At 44.7% G+C, this 16,340-nt stretch overlaps 1 protein-coding gene across 3 annotated transcripts in view; it reads left to right on the plus strand.

Annotated features, from left to right (window-relative positions):
* Window positions 1-16,340, plus strand: part of ASTN2 (astrotactin 2) — a 988,998-nt gene that overhangs the window by 619,404 nt on the left and 353,254 nt on the right. For all 3 annotated transcript variants that reach the window (XM_061163301.1, XM_061163302.1, XM_061163303.1), the window contains one exon: window positions 2,892-3,058. In XM_061163301.1, coding sequence (XP_061019284.1) covers window positions 2,892-3,058 — 167 coding nt within the window. The remainder of the gene's footprint in view (window positions 1-2,891; window positions 3,059-16,340) is intronic.

The raw sequence follows: 16,340 nt of genomic DNA on the forward strand, positions 1-16,340 counted from the left end.
ATTAGAAATTTAAGAGCGGCCTAGCAAACGCAGTGGCATGAGAAAATAGACATGTGTTCTCTCGAGGTTCTGAAGGCCAGACGTGTGAGGTCACGGTGTCAGTGGGGTCCTGCCCGCTCCCAGGGCTTTAGGGGGGAATGTCCCGGCCTCTCCAGCTTCTGGTGCCTGCAGTGTTGGGCGACTGTGGCCACATCGCCCCCATCACTGCTTCCCCCACCATGACTCTCTCTGTGTGTAATCTCTCTCTGCTTCTCTTTTAAAAGGGCCTTTGTGACAGCATTTAGAGCTACCTGGATCACACCAGGGCAGTATCTTCATCTCAACAGTGTTGATTTAATTATATCTGTGAAAAGCCTTTTTCTGTAGAAGGTAACATTCACAGGTTCCAAAGGTTAGGATGGGGATATATCTTTGGGAGGCTTCCCAGGTGGTGCTAGTGGTAAAGAACCCGCCTGCCCATGCAGGAGGCATAAGAGACGTGGGGTTGATCCCTGGAGGGTTTGATCTCCTCTCGCCTGGAGGAGAGCATGGTGATCCACTCCAGTATTCTTCCCTGGAAAATCCCATGGACAGAGGAGCCTGACGGGCTACAGTCTGTGGGTTGCAAAGAGTCAGACATGACTGAAGCAGTTTAGCACGCACATGGCACGTGTGCATTAGCCTCTCATATGACCTCATAGGTTTGCCATAAAGGTTAACTGAATTAAATCAGATAAAGTGCTTAGATTATGCCTGGAGTATAAAATGTATTGTTTTAAAGAACAAGAGTGGTAGGGAATCAGTAGGGGTTGATGGAAAGAGTCGTGAGTTACCTGATGGAGTAGTATCTTCTGTTACCTGCTGAGAAGGTCAGCCCTCCCTTCCAGCACTCACCCCGAGTCTCTGCAGACAGACAGACCAGCCTCAGGCAGCAGCGCATGCCATCAAATGACCTCATGACCAAGTGCCTTTCTGGCTGACACTGAGTGTTCCGAGACAAGCAAGGGCTTCCTCTGAGCTTGTATTAATATGTACAGCACTTCACTCCCACGGAAAATTGATTTTTCTTTTTAAGCACAAAATGTAGCCAGTTTTATAACCTTTCTGCTGCTTGACAAAGGCCATTTATAACCAACTCTCTCTGTCACCCTTCCTGGCGCCAGTCTCAAGTGTCTCGAAGAACTCTCTGGTGCATTTGTAATTATGAATTCTTCTTAGGCAAAATTTAATTTCCAAGAGAGCTGACCTTTCTTTGTTACTGTGGGTTTTGTAAATTAACTTTGGGGTGTGTGTTTTGTTATTGATGTTGTTCAGGATGATGGCTTAGGGAGGAGGGAGGGGACAGGGGAGCTGGTTGGGAGGAGAGGAACGTGGGAAGGGCATTTTAATCAGCAATGTCCAGTGATGGATGAAGAGGGCTGGACTCTGAGTGTTAATCTTGGTGGACAGGAAATGCCAGCCGGATGACTGAAATTAAAACCTAGTACCTCATTTTCTCTCCCGAACACAGGAGAGTTGGGACTGCGTTCTCCATCTGCTGGACTGGAGATGAGCTCAGCTTCATCAAATGATGGGAATCTAGATTAAATAAATAGGTGGTTTTCCCAAGGCTATAAGAGCTTCCATTCACAGAGCACTTAGCAGGTGCAGGCACGCCCTCGAAAAGAGCATTCAACTGAGGTTCTCAAGGTTGGAATTGGTGAGGTTTTCAAGGGACCAGAGGGCAGCCTGTTTGGTTACCTAGAGGAAGGTGCTTGTGGCTAGACAGAGACTTTGAAATCATCTGTCCATGGGATCAGTAGCTGGACCTTGGCTGTCAGCTTTAGGAAGGTTCACTTTGCTGTTGTTGTTTAGAATGCATTTATTTATTTGCACTCGGGAGTGATGCTATTTAGAAATATCACACTGGTGGCTACTAGGAGGATGATGGAGAAGAGGCCAGATTGGAGGTTAGCAGACTGTTTAAAACACCTTTTGTGGGGATGTACGAGTCTCATTTAGGACTTCAGGTTTGAGGCTAGAGAATAGGTTACACATTCAAGACAGGAAGAGAAATTACATTTGATGAGTACGAAACTGCATGCCAAATTCCAAAGTAAGTTCCACAGCCCCTGCGATCCAACTTAAGCTTGACACCAAATCCACCAAAGCAGGTGCTGAGCTTGTAGGAAGTTGAAATTCAGAGAGGGTGAGTAACTTACCCCAGATCAGGCAGGAAGAGGGGAAGATGTGGAATTTAAACTCATATTGGTAGAAGCTCTTAAAAATATATCGGGCTGCTTCCCCAAGTGACCCAGGGGGACAGTAATAATAAACACAGTACAGATGATGACCCCAGTAAGGGCAGTGTTCATAGCAGCTCACATTTGCTTGCGTGGTTGCCATATCAGCCACGGAGTTCTTAGCACTCTGCACTCACGACCTCCCTTCATTCTTACAACTTTACAAGACAGGTGTAGACAAAAGTTCCATTGTACAGGTGGGTACACCGAGGTTCAGAGGCGTGAAGGAATTTGTCCACGGCCACACAGCTGTTATTTAATAGTTGGTCAGATAAGACTCTGTTGTTTTTTGTTTTAAAAGATTATTATTTTTTTTTTAGATGCAGACCATTTTTAAAGTCTTTAGTGAATTTGTCACAAAATTGTCTCTGTTTCATGTTTTGGTGTTTTGGGCCACAAAGCCTGGGGGAATCTCAGTCCCCAACCAGGGATGGAGCCCGTACCCGATACGTTAGAAGGCGAAGGCTTAACCACAGGACCGTCAGGGAAGTCCCATGGTCAGATAAGACCTTGAGCTGCTCTCTGCAGTCCTGACCCCTGCCCCTTTTCAGAAGGTGAGAGGAGAGGGCGTGATGAGACCACCGCCTCTTCACCCGTAACCACCCCGCTCCTCTCTCTCCCTCTGAGCAGTGCCCCGAGGAGCTGAGGCCCATGAAGGATGGCTCGGGCTGCTACGACCACTCCAAAGGCATCGACTGCTCCGACGGCTTCAACGGCGGCTGCGAGCAGCTGTGTCTGCAGCAGACGGTGCCCTTACCCTATGACGCCACCTCCAGCACCATCTTCATGTTCTGCGGGTGAGTCTCTGTCCCCGAGGCCTGACCACTCCCTTCACAGCACAGTGGGATGGATGCAGAGGAAAAAAAAAGTCAGGAACCACAGCCTGGGCCTGGCTGGCTCTGACCTTCACTGAAATGGCCTTTATGCCTCTGCTTTTTCAGCCCCAGAGGCAAAAGGCAACAGTCTAACCTTTGGGCTGGGGATTGAGAAGAAGAACGGAAGAAGAAAGGTAAATAATTGATTAGTGATTATAATAAATGGTACACACGTCCAGGCTGCACCCTAGGATCAGGACTTCTTTCCTGTAAAAGTCTCCTGCCCTTTCTGCATCTGCCCCGCAGCCGGGGTCAGTGTATTTTGGAGATGAAAGCAGGCACCTTGAAGGTGTCGCTGAGAAAGCAGCAGCTGTGGTGCTTCCGAACGTGGGCTCAGCCCAGGCTTCCGGCTCTGTCTCTGCAGGGAGTAAGTAGTGCCGAGTTCAGAGGCTAGTCCTTCTTTGGCCTCATGTCCCTATCGATAAGAATAATTCCTTGGGAGAGGCGAGGTGGAGAGGCAACAATGCAGGGGAAGCTCGAGAAGTTCTCACTCCTGTTAAGAATTCAGCTGAGTTTTAAGGTTAGTAGGAGACGGAAGGAGGGGGTCATGTTAGGACCGACTTGTCCAGTGACCTGGGACAAGTCACTCTCCCTCTCTGGGCTGCCATTTGACCACCTGCGAAATGAGATCTTTGGGAAAATGATGCCTAATGGCTCTTCCAGTTTACCTTGTTTTCCATGTTGATAATGTCTGCAGCAGGACCTCTGCCATGGAGAGCTTCTAGGATTGCATTTGATCCTTAGCCATCACTCAAGAAAATGCCAGCCTTTTTCCTTCTCTTCATCCCCTTTCTGCTAATGTCTTCATAGTAGACAGCTGGTTCTCCTTTTGACGTTCTGTGACTCAGAAAAATGATCTTTTGTGTTGCAAGACGGTCAGTCATTGAAGTGCGCCCAGTGCTGTACTGGGCTTCCCAGGTGGCACAGAGGTAGAGAATCTGCCCGCCAATGCAGGAGATGCAAGAGACACAGGCTCCATCCCTGGGCTGGGAAGATCCTCTGCAGGAGGAAAGGGCAAGCCGCTCCAGTGTTCTCGCCTGGAGAATTCCAGGGACAGAGAAGCCTGGCGGGCTACTGTCCTAGGGCTGCAAAGAGGCGGACACACCTGAGAAACTGAACCCACACAGTGCTTTACTGAGATAGAGAAGGAGAAAAGAGCATCTCACAACCTTTCCAGCCCCGAGAACTATGAAAGAGGAGGTGGAGGAACGCGTAAGTGTTTAATTTCAGTTTAACAGGAAATTAATTTTACCTGCATGGTCCCAGTCTGTGGGATCTGGTCTTCCTTCTGGGGCTCATTTCAGGGGCTCCCCACCGCAGCCCCAGTTACGCTTGGTGCCAGAGGCACCTTTGAGCAGGTGTTAGAGCAGCTCGCTGGAGGCCCTAGATATGTATCAGTAAAATAAATAAGAAATAAATTAGTGTGTGCAGACCTGAATTTATAGGGTCTCTCCTCAGCTGAAGTGACTGCAGGGCAGTGCTGAGTAAATTATGCATGGGCTTAGATCTGAGGCCTGAATACCGAATCAGCTGTGTTCTCATCATTGTTATTGTGCTTGGGGGGAGGGGTGTCCTTCTGTTGCAAATAACAGTTTACAGCAGGGGACCAAAGCAGTAATGGATTTTGACATAGAAACTGTGGGCCTCTTACATCCATAGCACACTGCCAGGGTCAAGGGGAATCGGTACCTCTGGGTTCCAATCCTAACCACCTTTAACTTTCTCTTAGACATCAGGCCAGGCTCTCAGGACCCTTGACCTTCAGTCTCTGGAATCTCTGAAATTTTAATAATATCTGCCTTAATGTAACGATGGTTATAAAAAGTGCAAAGTGCATTTGTTACTCCATTCAGGATAAGTAATGTGTCCAAGGTCACGTGGCTAGTAATGTAGCTTGCCACTTCTCACTGTGTGACCTTAAGCAAGTTACTTAACATCCCTGTGCCTCAGTTTTCTCACCTGTAGAAAAGTGATGATAATAGTGTCTCTCTATAGAGTTGCTATGAGGATTGAATACATGACATTAATTGCATCACAATTTATTATTGTTTAATCACTAGGTCCTAGGTCATTTCCTACTCTTTGCTACTCCATGAGCTGTAGCCCGCCAGGCTCCTCTGTCCGTGGGATTTCCCAGGCAAGAATACTGGAGAGGGTAGTCATTCCCTTCTCCAGGGAATCTTTCCCACCCAGGGATCAGACCTGGATCTCCTGAGTCTCCTGCATTGGCAGGTGGATTTTTTACTGCTGAGCCCACCAGGGAAGGCCCAGCATCACAATTTACATTAATATTTATAAAGTGTGCAGATTTAGCTCTATTAGGTATTTGTTAAATAAAGTAGCTAAAGTAAATGACAGTAACGACAACAGGCCTCCACTTGCTCAGTGACCTGAGGGGCTCAACCTCTTGTCTGTGAGACAAGGACAAGGTAACCAGCCCTGCCCAGAAAGGTCTCTGAAAGTTTTAAATGAGACTGAATTAAGAGAGTGCAAGTGTGCTGTGAGCTGTTGAGGCTCCTCCAAATACTGACAAACAGGAGGAAAATGGGGATAAAATTCAGGTCTCCTAAAACCAACTGCAGTGTCAACAGTCTTTGAAAATTGTCTATTAAGGATGCAAATGAGAAGTTAGCCGCATTTGTTAGAAGCACTATAAACAAAACAATGAAAACCATTAGCAGGTACTTATGTGAAAGTTGGTGGAGAGAAGTGGCAGGCTATTGAATTAAGCAAGGAAAACAAACCCTCACTCAAGGGGACCTTGTTGACTTGTTTCAGAGCTCTGTGCCCTTCTGAGAGTTCCCTGGGTAGCACGAATTTCATAAAGCTTGTTGCAGGCAGGTTAATAATAGCAGCTAACCCTTACGAAGCACTTCCTGTGTGCCAGGACCGTTCTAAGTGCCTTGATTACATTCAGTTCAGGTCAGTTCAGTCGCTCACTCGTGTCCGACTCTTTGCGGCCCCATGAATCGCAGCACACCAGGCCTCCCTGTCCATCACCAACTCCCGGAGTTTACTCAAACTCATGTCCATCGAGTCGGTGATGCCATCCAGCCATCTCATCCTCTGTCGTCCCCTTCTCCTCCTGCCCCCAGTCCCTCCCAGCATCAGGGTCTTTTCCAATGAGTCAACTCTTCGCATTTGGTGGCCAAAGTACTGGAGTTTCAGCTTCAGCATCAGTCCTTCCAATGAACACCCAGGACTGATCTCCTTTAGGATGGACTGGTTGGATCTCCTTGCAGTCCAAGGGACTCTCAAGAGTCTTCTCCAACACCACAGTTCAAAAGCATCAATTTTTTTGGCACTCAGCTTTCTTAGCCCGTCGCATTCTCATAACAGATCTATAAAGGAGGTACTGATCTCAGCGAGGCAGCAGGGAGAGGTGGCGTGAAGTCAGATCTTAATTCCCTGCCCAGGAATTGAACCTGGGTATCCTGCCTACAGAGGTCCGTCTAGTCAGAGCTATGGTTTTTCCTGTAGTCATGTATGGATGTGCGAATTGGACTATAAAGAAAGCTGAATGCCGAAGAATTGATGCTTTTGAACTGTGGTGTTGGAGAAGACTCTTGAGAGTCCCTGGTACTGCAAGGAGATCCAACTGGTCCATCCTAAAGGAGATCAGTCCTGAATATTCGTTGGAAGGACTGATGCTGAAGCTGAAACTCTAATACTTCGGCCACCTGATGTGAAGAACTGACTCATTTGAAAAGATCCTGATGCTGGGAAACATTGAAGGCAGGAGAAGGGGACAACAGAGGATGAGATGGTTGGGTGGCATCACCGACTCAATGGACTTGAGTCTGAGCAAGCTTCTGGAGTTGGTGATGAGCAGGGAGGCCTGGCGTGCTGCAGTCCATGGGGTCACAAAGAGTCAGACATGAATGAGCAACTGAACTGAACTGAACTGATCCTGGATGAGAACCAGGAATCCTATCCAGAGCAGCAAGGACTAGAGGCTATAAGCTATTTTTCCCTGGATCTTTGCCCCCAGTGAAAAATACATTTATCACGGAGGCAGAAACTGTAAATCCAGATACTAAGTTATTATTAGGGACATAGCACAACAAGAAGAGGGAGAGGACATAGAGAAACAGTTTGTTTAGATGAGGTAGAAGCAAGGCAGAGATGCAAGCTTGGAGCCAAAGGGTGTGGGCCTCCCCTGAGTGAGGAGGAGCACAGTAAAGAGGTGGTCCTTGATACAGGGCAGGTCTTCTGGGTCTTTGTCTTCCTCCAGGCCAATTATCTGGTTTCTTTTTCCACACCTAACCTACCCAGGGACACTCATCCCCCTGTGTATGCAAGCACCCCTCTGCCAAGATGGATCTCAAAATGAAGGCTTCTGGGAGGAGCAAGACTCATTATGGCCTGGAATTATCCCCTGACTTTTGATCCACTTTCTGTGCACGTGTAGTGTCTCTTCCTTGATCCAAAAGAGGGAGAAGGGAGATCCCTTAATCGTTTACGTAGACAGGGTTTTGCCCCTGTTTGTTCTTTCCATGACTATTCCCTTAAGGTGTTGACAAGATTCAAACACTGGCTATTTACCCCGTTGTTACAGCTTCCTTTCAGAGGCCAAACAGGAGGCCACCTGTAAATGCCCCAACTGGAGCCCACCTATCTCTTGTCTCAGGAAATGCAGTCAGGAGGCTGGCTGGTTGTAAATGTCTAACCTGGAGCCCGTCTGTCTCCTGCATCAGTACTAGCTTTACGGTTCTGATTCACTGTCAAGGCAGCTGGGCACAGAGCGGCTCAGTGACTGGCTTAAGGTCACACAGCCAGTAAGCGGAGGCCTCAGGATTTAAGCCCAGTCTGAGTGGCTCCTTTATCTGACATTGCTTCTGGCCTCTGGCTACTTCCGGCCACGTGGTTTTGAGCCAATCACTGAAGACCTCTGAGTCTCTCGTTTCGTGTAGAATCAGATGTGATTCCAGCAGCATCAGAAGGATTGAATGAAATTGTATGAGCACTGAGGCCAACACACTTAGGCACTCAGTTAATGGGAGTTGTGCTGAGTCTAATAAAAAAACATATAGTCTAGCATAGTATAATCTAGTATAAAAACATCTCAGTTCATCTTCCAGTGGCTGAATTGTATGTCCTACTTACTGCTGTATCTCCAACACGTTAGAACAGTCCCTGACGCATGGTAGGTGCTCAGTTAATACTTGTTAGATGAAGTTCCTCAATTGACATGCCTAAGGAAATTGTTCGCAGTCCAGCCTTTTCAGTTGTATTTCCAGCTGTGTCCCTGTTCCTGAACTATGCATCTCGGCTTCAGCTTCTGGAGTTTTCAACATTGCTCCCTCTGCCTCTCCTCCATCTCTCCTCCCCGCTGCCTCTCATTTCTCCCTGGCTTTAGCTTGCACACTGTTTTATTTTCAGGTCTCGGTATAGATGTTATCTTCCTCAGCAAGTCTTCTCTGAGCCCCAAGAGAAGGGCAGGACAGAGATGTGCAGTTACCATGGAGCTGGGTATATAATGCCTTGTCCTTCTGAGTGGATAATATTTAAATATCACCTTAATGCTAACAGGGGCTTCCCAGGTGGTGCTAGTGATAAAGAATCCACCTGCCAGGGCAGGAGACGTAAGAAACCGAGGTTTGATCCCTGGGTCAGGAAAATCCCCTGGAATAGGAAATGGCAACCCACTGCAGTATTCTTGCCTGGAAAATTCCATGGGAAGAGGAGCCTGGTGGGCTACAGTCCATAGGGTTGCAAAGAGTCAGACACGACTGAGCAACTGAACACTCACGCACGGTGTTTATCAAATGAGGCTAGGGCGTGCACAGAAAGGAGTGTTTTTCTCGCCTTATTTATATATATTTATTTATTGGTTTATTTATGTTTTTTTCTCTTCCCATGGGGCCCTCTTACCAAGGAAGGGCCATTGACATTTTTCTCCAATTCTAATTTATCCCAGTGACACCTTGACACCTCTCGCAGATTGGACCTCTGACTTTCTGTCCTGGCTGTCAGCCACTGGTCAGGCCGAACTCCTTGAAACTCAGTGAGATAGCCTTTCCCCGGGTCATGCAGCCTCCCACGCCCCTCCACGTTGCAAGCCCACTGCTCCGTTGACTTACCTGCTTTTCAGTCTGGTCCCTGTCACACCGTACATTCCTCACGAGCAGGGACAGAGTCTTAGTCACCTGTGTGTCCTTACTGTCAGTCCACACTGCCTGCTCTAGGACTCGTTCAAAGCCATGATTGTTGAAGTAAAGAATTCTTCCACTAAGATTTGTTGCCCCGACTCTGTGCTTGGTGGTTGGGATGCCGAGAATGCAAAGAAGCATCGAGTACAAGTCCTCGCCCTCCAGGGGCAAGGTGGACTCTGGGGCCTGGTCTCTGAGCCTCACTCGGCCCCGACTGATCGTGGCAGACCACAGGTTCCAGCATGCTAAGAGAAGCAGGTGGGTTTGAGATGTTTGAGAAGGTCATTGGCTACTAAGATGAAGCGTGTAGAATGAATCTTGTGGGTGAGGAAGCACTTCTTCTCTCTAAAGACTTATTCAAGTTACCTAGCAACCAAGTTTGTTTCATTTATATGCATGTGTTTACTATGTATACCGTGCATTCTTCCAAGAGAATGTAATATTATCCACATAAATCCAACCTATAAAAAATGGATAAAGATAGGACAGATCAGAGCCGATTGTAAGGAGAGAAAGGGAAAGGGAGAAAATGATGTCAGGAACCTGGAATGGGAAGGTTACTCAACAGGAGATCAGTTTAGCTGTGGTTTGTCCCGGTTACCAAAGTGAACAGGAGAAAACAAAACAAAACATGGTGGATAGTAGAATTATACTTGTTTGAGAACAGGAAGTTTGCAGTTTTTGTTTTGTTTTGTTTTGGGGGTGGGGTGGGGGGAGGATATGGTTTGCTTTATGTCATTTTCCAGAAGATACACTCATTTTTCTGACATAATTTGCAAAGAGAGATGTGTCCTATATATACCTGTATAAGAGGTGGTGAGCAATGCCATCAACATGTTTGAAATTTCAGTGTTTCTTAGATCATTCATAGGAGAAACCTGAGGCCCGGAATGGTCTCACTGCCAGTGAGGAGGTGGCATTAGGATAGGAGATGTCCCCAGCTACTCTATTCTGATCTGAATATATTAATTGTGTTTAAATATGATTTGAGCTTCCCGAGTGGCACTAGTGGTAAAGAATCTGCCTGCCAATGCAGGAGAGTCAGGAGACAGGGGTTCGATCCCTGGGTTGGGAGGATCCCCTGGAGGGGAAATGAAGGCCATCTTCTTACTGTTAATTGTATTCTTCACCGCCCCCCCCCACCCCGGGATTTGTTTCCCTTCCCTGTTAAAAAAGTTTCTAGTCTGTGGTTTCAATACATAATTTTATTAATTCCATAAGCCATTAAGGAATGAATGAGTGAGCAGGTAAATACATGAATAAATAAGAGAATTTGTATGAATGCCATTTGTATGAATGCCTTAGGAATTTGTATAAATGTCATTTCTTTTCAGTCCTAGTTTCCCTTTTTTTTTTTTTTCTCAAAACAAGCAGTTTGGAAGCTGTCATGTGTGCTAAAGTGGAATAGCCTCAGACTTGAAGGAGGAAGATCCAAGTCCACATCCTGGCTTTGCCAAAGTGCTCGTGTGATCTTGGTCAAGGAATTTAAAATGCCAAGCCTCAGGGTCCTTAGTGGCAATGTTGGAATGAAAGTATCCCTCTCACGACATTGCTGGAAGGATTAAATAAAGCATGCTCTTGGCTAAACACATACCAGATTTCATGGTACAGTCTCTGAAGCCCCATCCAGTTCTAGTATTCTCTGTAATGTGAGGGGTGTGTTCAGGGTAGCACATTCATTGCCTTCAGCTAAAATGCCCGGTTTGTATCTTTGTACTTATTTTATGTCTTTCATTTTGGCATATGTATAAATATAGTTTCATGAGGATCTTGGCTGGTTTCCTGTGAGCCTACACTCTTTAGAATTTCTGTAAGAAAATCTCCCAGACGACAGAATGTTCTAAAGGAGCTGTATAATTATGTTGCATGGTACAAAAATAAGATTAAAAAAAAAAAAAAAACCAGAAACCAACAACTAAATAGACCTTTGCATAAATCATCCTGTGCCCCAAGGTGGCTTGGGGGAGAGAGCTGCTGATGTTTTAAAACTCAAAGGATCATTCGCCTTTACGAGTTCTGTTCTTATTCTCTCTCTCCCTCCATCTCTAAGGGTCTTACTATTAATAAGTGAACCCTGGCCTTTTATCTTCCTTCCTTCCTCTCCTGCTATGCCAGTCTTTTCCTGGCCCCAGACAAAAGGAAAATACCATGCAGCTACAGTTATAACATGGCTGAAGTGACACACACACACACACACATACACACACTCGCTCACAAACATATGCTCTTACACACACATTCATATACACACTTCCTGAAATGTGAACTCCAGGTTTGATTCCTAACACGACTATTGACAAGGTGTATCTCCATGGGCAAGTCACTTTACTTTTCCAAACTTCAGTTCTCTCATCTGAAAATGGGAGCACCAACATCCCTGTGAGGGTTGTGTATTAGTTTACTAGTGCTTCTGCAATTCATTACCACACACACACCTTCACACAATATCGGTTCCGTTCAGTCACTCAGTTGTGTCCAACTCAGCGACCCCATGAACTGCAGCACACCAGGCTTCCCTGTCCATCACCAACTCCAGGAGTTTACTCAAACTCATGTCCATCAAGTTGTTGATGCCATCCAACCATCTCATCCTCTGTCGTCGCCTTCTCCTCCTGCCCTCAATCTTTCCCAGTATCTGGGTCTTTTCAAATGAGTCAGCTCTTTGCATCAGGTGGTCAAAGTATTGGAGCTTCAGCTTCAACATCAGTCCTTCCAATGAATATTCAGGACTGATTTTCTTTAGGATTGGCTGGTTTGACCTCCTTGCAGTCCAAGGGACTCTCAAGAGTCTTCTCCATCACCACAGTTCAAAAACATCAGTTCTTTGGCGCTCAGCTTTCTTTATAGTCCAACTCTCACATCCATACATGACTACTGGAAAAACCATAGCTTTGACTAGACGGACCATTGTTGGCAAAGTAATGTCTCTGCTTTTTAATATGCTGTCTAGGTTGGTCATAACTTTGCTTCCAAGCAGCAAGTGTCTTTTAATTTCATGGCTACAGTCATCATCTGCAGTGATTTTGGAGCCTCAGAATAATAAAGTTGGTTACTGTTTCCATTGTTTCCCCATCTATTTGCCATCAAGTGATCAGACAAGATGCCATGATCTTAGTTTTCTGAATGTTGAGTTTTAAATCTAACCTTTTCACTCTCCCCTTTCATTTTCATTAAGAGGCTCTTTATTTCTTTGCTTTCTGTCATAAGGGTGGTGTCATCTGTGTATCAGAGGTTATTGATATTTCTCCCGGCAGTCTTAACAATATCAATTTAATTAATCTAAGACAATATAGATTTATTATTTTACAGTTCTGAAAGGCAGGATTTCTGAAATCTAGACATCAACAGGACTTTGAAGCCAGAGACATAGTTTCTGTGTCTGTCTGTTTATCTCTCTCTTTCTTTTGCTATCAAGTTGAGTCTCCTTCTCCACCCCTGATGCTCTTCTCTACCTCATGTCCTCCTATAAGGACACTTCTGATTGATGCCTCAGTGGTAAAGAATCTGCCTGCCAGTGCAGGAGACTCGGGTTTGATCCCTGAGTCAGGAAGGCCTCCTGGAGAAGGGAAATGGCAATCCAATTTGATGTTCTTGCCTGGTAAAGCCCATGGACAGAGGAACCTGGCAGGCTTCAGTCTTCATGAAGTCACAAAGGATAGGACATGACTTCGTGACTTAATGATAATGATGATTACATTGAGCCCACTCAGATAATCCAGAATAACCATCTCATATCAAAATTCTTAACCTAATCACATTTGCAAAATTCCTTTTACCATGTAAGGTAGCAATTCATGGATTCTGGGGATTAGGGGGTAGATATTTTGAAGGGACCATTTTTCCATCTACTATACTTTGCATTAAGGAGAAAATACAGTCATACACAGAAAAAATATTTCACTAGACTGTAATCATGAATGCAGGACTGAGTTTTGCATATGCATATATGTGCATGTTCATACATATACACATTTATCTACATATACGGGCATATATGACACATATATTTAGCTCATTATATGTAATACTTGTGCTTGGATAAATATATAAAGTTATATATTCAAAATATATGCATAATGCATGTTTATATGTATAAATCATTTCCAATGAATGGAACAAAGAATTTCCCAATTATGTAGTTTGCAGCAAAAAAAAAAAAAGTAAATCAAAGAAAGGCAATTCTGTTGGCTTTAGGAAATCTGAATTTAGAAGGAAGTCAGCAGCTAAGATCTGAAAACTGCAGGAAATAAATGGACATTGTTTTAAGACGTCTAAATGAGCTGACAGATCAAGAAGCAATCAGAGGTAATACTAGCATAATCTCAGTAATATTTATCATTAACATCACAGCAGCTGATACATTAATTAGGCACTATATCATGGATATTATTTTATCTTTTATGTACGTTTTCTCTAATTCTCACATCAGCCCTATGATAAAGATCATTGCTATCCCCATTTAATAGATTATAGCACTGAGGCCTAAAGTAGTTAACAGACTTGATCGGGGTCATTCCGCTGGGAAGTGGTACAGCCCCTATTTGACCACAGCTTTAATTAGATCCAAAATCTGACCTTGACACCTTGGGTCTCCTTTAGGTAAGGGGGCTTGGAGTTTCAATAAATTCACCAACATAGACATTATACAGGCTATATTCTCAGACTGAAAGTGAAAGTGTTAGTCACTCAGTCATGTCTGACACTTTGTGACCCCATGGACTGTAGCCCGCCAGACTCCTCTGTCCATGGAATTCTCTAGGCAAGAATACTAGAGTGGGTAGCCATCCCCTTCTCCAGGGGATCTTCCCAACCAGGGATCGAACCCAGGTCTCCTGCATTGCGGGCAGATTCCTTACCATTTGAACCACCAGAGAAGCCATTCTCAGACTAGAATGCAATAATATTAGATATTAACTATAATCTATCTAGCATATAAATCTCTCTTTATATATGGGAATTACAAAAAGCAGCCTTCTAAATTACACCTGGGTAAGGGAAAAACTCATATTCAAATGATCACCTCTTTAGAAAGAAGGAGGAGCTGGAAGGCTTCACATCAGACCCACGGAACAGAGGCAGAACAGTAGCCAGAAGCTCCACAGTGTTCACTAAGAAGCAAGAAAGACTGAACATAAACAAATGAAGCACTCAACTCCAGAAGCCAGAAAAAGAAACAGACTCAAAGAAAGCAGCAGGAAGGAATTAATACAAATAAAAGCTGAAATAAATAGAAAAAAAAAGAAAGGAGCCTTGCCCGTAAAAGGCAAAAGCTTGTTCAAAGGAGAGAACACAAATAAAGACGTTAGTAATGAGAGAGGGACATAGCCGTAGAAGCACAGAAGATAAAACAACTTTAATGAGAATACTGCGTGTAACTGTATGCCAATACATTTGAAAGTCTTGATGAAGTGCATTATTTCCTTAGGAAATATAAATTACCTAGTTTGAATCATGATGCAGTAGAACATCTAAATAGCCAGATAGCGTAAAATAAAATGATAAGAGAACTAAATGTCTGCAATTGAGAAGAAGACATTGAGCCCAGGATACTTTAGAGGCAGGTCTTATCAAATCATCGAGGAATGGATAACCTCTATTTTATGTAAACCAATCCAGAGAAGGCAGATTAAAAAAAAAGATAGTTTTCTAATTTATTCCATAATCCTACCATAATCTGAATACCCAAACTGGGCAAATACATACTCATTCATCTAGAAAAATCTGGTTGATGTATTAGAACCGATGGGCTTCTTATGTGGTAGTATGAAAAATCAGCTTTCAAAAGTCAGTAATAACTTTGCTTGATATCAGCAATAACTAACTAGAAAATATAAGGGAAACAATACATGAAAAACCAATCCTATTCCTCAAGTGGAAAAGACTGTACTAACAGAAGCCATCACTCTACTATATGCTTAGCACACTGGATGTCAGACATAGCTCATTTAATCCTCACGGTGCCTCTGTGAGGTGCAGATGTCTTCATAGGTAAGCAAAGGAGGTACAGAGAAGTTAAGCTTTTTTTCCAAGGTCACACAGCCAATAAATGGTGGAATCTGGATTCAGACTTTGGTGGTCTGGATACAAAATACCTGCTTATAACTTCTCTGCATTAAGGCATTGCATAAATACTCATGAATAAATCCTCACTTTGCTGACCAAAGACCATATAGGCAAAGCTATAATTTTTTCAGTAGTCATGTACAGGTGTGAGAGTTGGACCATCAAGAAGGCTGAGCACCAAAAAATTGATGCTTTCAAACTGTGGTGCTGGAGAAGACTCTTGAGAGTCCCTTGGACAGCAAGGAGATCAAACCAGTCAATCCTAAAAGAAATCAACCCTGAATATCCATTGGATGGACTAATGCTGAAGCTGAAGCTCCAATCCTTTGGCCACCTGATGTGACGAGCTGACTTACTAGAAAAGACCCTGATGCTGGGAAAGATTGAAGGCAGGAGGAGAAGGGGATGACAGAGGATGAGGTGGTTGGATGGCATCACTGACTCAATGGACATGAGTTTGAGCAAACTCTGGGAGATGGTGAAGGACAGGGAAGCCTGGTGCACTGTGGGCCACGGTGTCGCGAGAGTTGGACATAACTTGGCAACTGAACAACAGGTCTGTGCAAGATTTTTATGGGTAAAAGTCTAAAACTTCAGTGAAGACTTTAGAAGAACATTTGCCAAATGGAAACTCCAGCTGTGTTTCTGAATTAGAAGACTCCCGACTATAAAGCTGCCGCAGCAGTCAGTAAGGATAAGATATGCTATGTTGCTGCAACAGATGAAGCCTCCCAAACCAGAAGATTGCACTCAAAAGTTTATTTCTGGTTGACACGAGGTCCACTGTAATTAAGGCAGCCTTCTTCCATCTTGCAGTATGGATCTGGAACACACGTTCTCCAAGCTTTCCATAGCTAGGGAAGAGCGAGCTTGAGAATCACACAGGGTGCTTGTGAGGGCGGGGGCTGACAGAGACTTACATCACATCTATACAGACTCCATCTCTTGGAATCCCTGCACATGGTCCCTGAAACCCAAATGCAAGGGCA

This window comes from Dama dama, chromosome 16 (assembly GCF_033118175.1).
Source record: "Dama dama isolate Ldn47 chromosome 16, ASM3311817v1, whole genome shotgun sequence".
NCBI lineage: Eukaryota > Metazoa > Chordata > Mammalia > Artiodactyla > Cervidae > Dama > Dama dama.